Consider the following 6,577-nt stretch of genomic DNA (forward strand, 5'->3'; position numbering starts at 1 on the left):
AACTCAGACTCAGCAATTACTACAAGAGTTTAAAAATAAAGAGACCAGATGCATGTGTCAAACGAGAGACCAACTACTAACCATCAAAGACAAGAATCATGTGTGAATACACTAACACATCAAAACTATCAACCTAAAACATCAAACTAAGATACCTAAGAGACATCAAACATATCTTATAACACTCACACTCACACATCAATGGATCAAGAGACATATACCAAGTTGTGTTTGGCAGCGGTGTTGGAGAGAGGACGGTGGTAAACTTCTCGCGGTTTGGCACCAGAAGCAAGGCATTTAGATCCCTCATTGTGTCCTCCTGTAGCTCCGGCAACATTGGTTCTAAAGTATCCTGGAAATTATTCCCTTGAGATGATGGATGAGACTGAGCCTGAGAGTGATGAAGTGGAGATCCTGGAGGATCCACTTGTTCAGGAGGTTGCTGTCTAGGATCCCGAGAAGGTTGTTGTCGAGGTTCCTGTTGTCGAGAAGGTTGCTGTCTAGGATCCCGAGAAGGTTGTTGTCGAGAAGGTTGCTGTCGAGGCTGTGCCTGCTGTCGAGGTTGTTCCTGCTGGACTTCTTGTTCAGACAACCCATGGTCTTCACGTGGTTGATTCACCGAGCTCTGGAAAAGCCTTTGTGGCGGTGGATAGTCCCGGAAATGAGAAGCTCTTGACGTAGACAGTTGAGGGGAAACGCGGACTGGCTGGACTTGCTCAAGGGGCGACTCAGGCTGAGGAATCTGCTCCTCTGGCGCCGGCGTGAACTCGTATTGAGGAGGTAAAGGGTTTTTTCTTTTCGATGTGTTGGGTTTGGAACCGACTGGCCTCTGAGACACATTTGGAATGGATAATCTCTTGCGGCCTCGACGTTTGTTGTTAGCTAGAGGCATGGCTAGATCGATTTGAGAATGAGCAAGAGATTTGAGGAAGAGATTGACGAAGAGATTCGATTTGTAGAACGAAATCAGGGTTTCGATGAGGGATTTGATTAGAGATTCGATTTGAGACTAAGGAAGAGATTGAGGAAGAGATTGAGGAAGGAGAAGAGAGTGAGAATGAAATTAGGGTTTCTGATTCCCTTTGTGCGTTTTCTTCAGAGGGAAAACGAGTGGGCATGCCGAATTGGGCTTAAAATTTGGGTTTGGTTTCGCGGTTTTTATTAAACCCAAAATTTTCACTATAGTCGCTAATTTGTCGCCAAATAGTCGCTATTTTAATTTTAATTTTAATTTTAATTTTTAAGAGTATAAAGTTTAATTTTTATAGTTTATAATAATTGTATTGATGGTTTAGAAACTTTAATTTATAAGTAAATGGTTTTTATTTGTAAAAATATATAATGGTTAATTATTAGTTTTTATGCTTTCTTAATTAATTCTAAGATACAGAATAAAAAATTTCATATTTGTAGTTTATGTGATTTAACTTTTGGAGGTATATATATAGATAATGTTATATATTATAAGTTTTAATTATAGGGATATTAAGTTTTAAAAAATTATAACTAGTGTTTGATTTAGTTATTGGGGTTTATTTAAGGGTTAGGGTCTATATTTAGGGTTAGGATATAAGTTTCAAAATCTTAATTTGGTATCTATGTATATAGATTTAGGTTACTTAAATAGCTACTGATTTCCGACTAAAAGGCGATTGAGATAGCGACTCGGTTATATAGTCGCTAAATGGCGACTCATGAACGACTAATCACAAATAGTCGTATAATAGTCGCCAAATAGTGGCTATACAGTCACAAAATTAAGCGACTACTTCTATAGTCGTTATGCATAGTCGGCAATCAGCTGTTTTCTTGTAGTGCGTGCATCTGGCATTTTTTACACCGTTTGGCGTAATCGATGCAGTCAGAAATCATAGTTGGCCAGAAATATCCTAACCGTTTGATTTTGAAAGCCATTGCTCGTCCTGAAGAATGACTGCCGCAAAGCCCTTCGTGGACCTCGCTTGGCACTATTTGAACTTCGGGCCCGAAAATACATAAAAGATAAGGATCACTGACGCCTCGCTTGTACAATGACTTTTTAATTATACAATACTTAGCGCTGATGATTCTTAATTTACGAGCTTGCCATTTGTTCGATGGTAGTTCTCCACTAAGAATGAAATTTTTGATGAATACCCTCCATTCAGCCCCCCAATCATTAGCGGAAGTATTATCCTTGAGTATAAATTTCCTTGGTTCCGGCTCGGAAGGAATATCAGGATCATTTACCAGAACTTCATCATTATTTGCGGTATCTGGAAGTGACTGTTCAGCTCGAGATGGTTCTTTAATGGGAACCTCTTGATCTTTTAGTTTTCTTCTCGGCTTCCTTTTAGGAAGTTCTGTTTGTGGATTACGCTCATCATCTTGAGATTTTGCTCGTGATCTAGTGACAACAAGCGAACTGTTCTTGTTGTCGGTATTTAATTCCGGAGTTTCGATATGCTCGACCTCCAAAATATTATCGTTTCCTGTTTCTTCATCCGAAATACTTAGTTCGAATCTTCCAGCTAACTTTTTGACGGCCGAAAGGTAGGCTTCCATTCGAGGTGCCTTAGCTTCGTAATCTCCAGCGAACTAGTTTACAACTAGTTGAGAATCACAGTAAGCTATTATTTATTCTGCTCCAATAGCAAGAGCAAGCCGAAGTCCTGCTAAGAGAGCTTCGTATTCCGCCTCGTTGTTCGAGGCCGGGAACATTAATCAAAATGATTGTTCGATTATTTCTTTTGTCGGAGTTTCGAGCCTAGTACCGATTCCGGATCTTTGTTTAGAAGAAGAACCATCTACGTGTAATTTCCATGTAGAGTCTGTTTCGATAAAGGTTCCATCATCTAATGGCAGTTCGGTTAGAAAATCAGCTAGAACTTGTGCTTTTGCGCTAGTTCGACTTTTATATTCTATATCGTACTCACTGAGTTCGATAGCCCATTTTGCCAATCTACCGGACTGATTTGGTCCGTGAAGAATTGAGCGAAGCGGATGAGAAGTTAAAACTTCTATCGGATGAGATTGGAAATAGGGTCTGAGTTTCCTAGCAGATACGACCAATGCTATAGCTAATTTTTCCATCATTGTATATCTCGTTTCCGGACTGGTAAGAGATTTACTTATGTAAAAAATCGGCTTTTGATCACCTCGGTCCCCTCGAACTAAAACCCCACTTACAGAATGATTAGAAGCCGAGATGTAAATATAGAGTTTCTCATCTGACTCAGAATTTGAGAGAACCGGTGGTGTTGTTAAATAAGTTTTGAGTTGATCGAAAGCTGCTTCGCATTGATCATCCCACTGAAATTTCTTGTTTTCTTTTAAAATTTGATAAAAAGAGAGACATTTATCGGTAGATTTCGAGATGAAACGATTCAACGCAGCAATTCTGCCCGTCAATCGTTGGACCTCTTTAATGTTTTTTGGCGAAGGCATCGTGAGGAAAGCGTTAATCTGATTGGGATTTGCTTCTATTCCTCTTTTCGTGACTATGTAACCTAGGAATTCTCCGGAAGGCATACCAAAAGAACATTTAGCTGGATTTAATTTCATTCTGAATTCATTCAGAGATTTTGAAACATTGCTCAAGATGAGTGATGTGCTCGGATTTCTTAAGAGAAACGCTGGTATGTTGCCCCGGCATTTTTTAGACCGGATGGCATAACTTTGTAACAGTAGATTCCTCTATCTGTTATGAAGGACGTTTTCTCTTCGTCTTCAGGATTCATCATGATCTGATTATAACCAGAAAATGCATCCATAAATGACAAGAGTTCATTTCCGACTGTTGATTCTACAAGCCAATCAATATGAGGGAGAGAAAAGCTGTCTTTCGGACATGCTTTGTTAATGTCATTGAAATCGACACATACTCTCCACTTTCCATTCTTCTTTTTGACTACCACGGGGTTTGCTAACCAGTCCGGATACTTTACTTCTCTAATAGAACCAATTTTCAAAAGCTTATCAACTTCGTCGTTGACCGCTTGAGCTCGGTCAAGACCTAGTTTTCTTATTTTTTGCTTTATTGGTTTAAAACTGGGATCGACGTTTAATTCATGGGTAATGATACTTTTGTCGATTCCGGGCATATCTTTCGCCGACCAGGCAAAAGTACGTTTATTTTCTTTTAGAAATGTTACCAATTGATCTTTGATTTCTGAATCTAAAGTAGTGCCAATTTTTACTTTTCGATCTGGAAATTCGGAATCAATTTCAACTTCTGTGGTGACTTCATTCGAACTGAGACCACTTGGGTAACGCGAGATGCTTTACTGCTTAGCGTTTATCATTAATTGCTATTTGAGCTTTAAACGATGTCCCATGAAGTAGCAAGAACGCGACGTTTCCTGATCTCCTCGAATGGTTCCGATTCCTTTGAGAGTCAGAAATTTCACACATTGGTGATAAGTTGAAGGTATAGCCTTCATTTTGTATATCCACGGAATTCCGAGAATTATGTTGTAAGTGGCCGGTCGGTCGAAAACAATAAATTCTACAATTTTTGGAACCCCTGCGGCGAGCACTGGTAGTTTTATGTTTCTTAAGGACATAGATGTGTCACTCGTGAAAGCTACTAATGGTGCCGGTGGACCGATAATGTCGGCTTTACTGATTCCCATTCTTTACAAAGTGCTTAGAAATATGAGATCTACCGAGCTTCCAGTATCAATTAGACACCTTGTCACTTCGAAGTTCGCAACATCTAAGGTTATCACAACATCATCGTCATGAGGCCCTGTTACTCCTTGGGCATCCGAATTGTCAAAAGAGATAGAAGGTATTTGTTCATTTGACTGAAAACCCATAGCAGTTTGAGTGGCTGCTGATTTCTTATGCCTTTTGATTGATCTGATCGAATCTTGGCATAATTTGGATCCTCCCATTATAACATCGATCCTTTTCTTAGGAGTGTTCGGAGTTCCGGGCCCATTGGGCTTATGTTTCTTTTCAGGAGGATTAGAAGCTTCAGATTCTTCTTTTTCTTTGTGATAAGACTCAACAAATTCCTCTATATTAAAATTAGCGAGCTCTCCAGCTGCCCACAGTTCGGTGAGGTGCTTTTTGAGTACACTGCAATCTTTGGTGGAGTGCCCGTTTACTCTGTGAATATCGAAATAGGACCTCTCATCTCTGACCCAATTATTAGGAGGATTGTATCTTTCTTTACTTGGGGATGGTTTTCCCACAGCGTTAGTAGCACGATTAACTCCGAACCGTTTTTGATCTTTTGGTTTGAACTTTTTCGTTGGATTTCCAACGACCAATTTAGCTGGCCGATGCTTTTTAACGAGGCTAAACTTTTCTTCTTCTGCCTCCATCCAATTGTTAGCTCGGAACAGAGCATCTTGGATGGTACTTGGACGATTGACGATGATTTCTTCCCGAAATCGGGATTCATGCCAGAATCCATTCCTTAAAGCAGACAGGGCAGCAGTGTGTGATACCCCAGGAATTTTGGCTATCACTTCTTTGAATTTATCGATATATTTGCGAAGTGGTTCATTCTGATCTTGAGTTAGATTCCATAGATCTGCATCAGAAGTTGCCTTTTCCATGAACATTGAATATTGTTTTAGGAATGCAGAGGACAATTCCTTAAAACTATCAATAGTTTCTGGTTCTAACTGAGTGAACCATAGCAGAGCCGGTCCGGATAGATTTTCGAAAAATAGTTTGCAAAATCCGGCATCTTCCTCGCCTAGTTCTAGATCAATTCTGCCTACGGCGATCTGAAAAGCAGCAAGGTGATTTTTAGGATCTCCTTTACCATCATAAGTTGGTAACTTAACCTTTCGAGAATTTTTGATCCGATGGTTCGAGATTCTCGAGGTAAAGGGTGTTCGACGAGGTTTTTCGATTATTCGATCGATCTCAGGCGCCGAACTGGTCACCTGATGAAATTTTGACTTCATTTCATTAAGCTCTTGACGAACTTTGATGAAATCATCTGATAGGGTGACATCAGGATCTTCCATAAGGAATTCGTCGTCAATAGGAAGATTTCCCTGACCCTGGGGAATTTCTTCCCCGGTTGGGTTAGTCCCATCCCCTGCGGCTGTCTGATTGCTAGTACTAGCTGGCTGGCCTATTGGAGGAGTTGGAGTAATCCCGGGCCTGTTTTGTGCGGGAGTCGCGAATAGCCTGCGCTGATGCGTTGTTGTTCGCGCTGAGGACAAATTATCTAAACGGCTTGAAACAATGTTCTGCGCGTTTGACAAATTTGTCTGGGTGGTTTGAACATTCGTTAGGTTTGTTCGATTGAGTTCAACCTTTCACTAAGAGTGGTGTTGGCACCAATAAGTGTACCCATCTGATTGGTCAGATCGGTGGTTGTCTGAGTAAGCAAGGTAATTGCATCGTTTAATGCTTGCTGATATGCCATAGTTTCTTGGTTGGGAAAAAAGGATTAAAGAGTTTTGTGGTAGGTCCCCACAGGCGGCGCCAAAATGTGGATGTAGGATTCACACTTGATTGTCTTTAAGTATTTCAGTGGAGAAAAACTATTGTAAAATCAGAAAATGAATATGAGAATTCGAAAGGGAAATTAACCAAGAAAATGAGTAAAGAAATTTGACAAGAGCGA

The 6,577-nt window shown here is 40.2% G+C and overlaps 1 protein-coding gene across 1 annotated transcript in view; it reads right to left on the bottom strand.

The window, feature by feature from the left end:
• LOC110227468 overlaps positions 1–1,251 on the bottom strand; it is a 3,111-nt gene extending 1,860 nt beyond the window's left edge. The window contains exon 1 of the mRNA XM_021021612.1: positions 222–1,251. Within this exon, the coding sequence (XP_020877271.1) occupies positions 222–892 (671 nt within the window). The 5' untranslated portion in view covers positions 893–1,251. The remainder of the gene's footprint in view (positions 1–221) is intronic.
• Positions 1,252–6,577: the final 5,326 nt, after the last annotated feature.

The sequence above is a fragment of the Arabidopsis lyrata genome, assembly GCF_000004255.2.
Source record: "Arabidopsis lyrata subsp. lyrata unplaced genomic scaffold ARALYscaffold_8, whole genome shotgun sequence".
Classification (NCBI taxonomy): Eukaryota; Viridiplantae; Streptophyta; class Magnoliopsida; order Brassicales; family Brassicaceae; genus Arabidopsis; species Arabidopsis lyrata.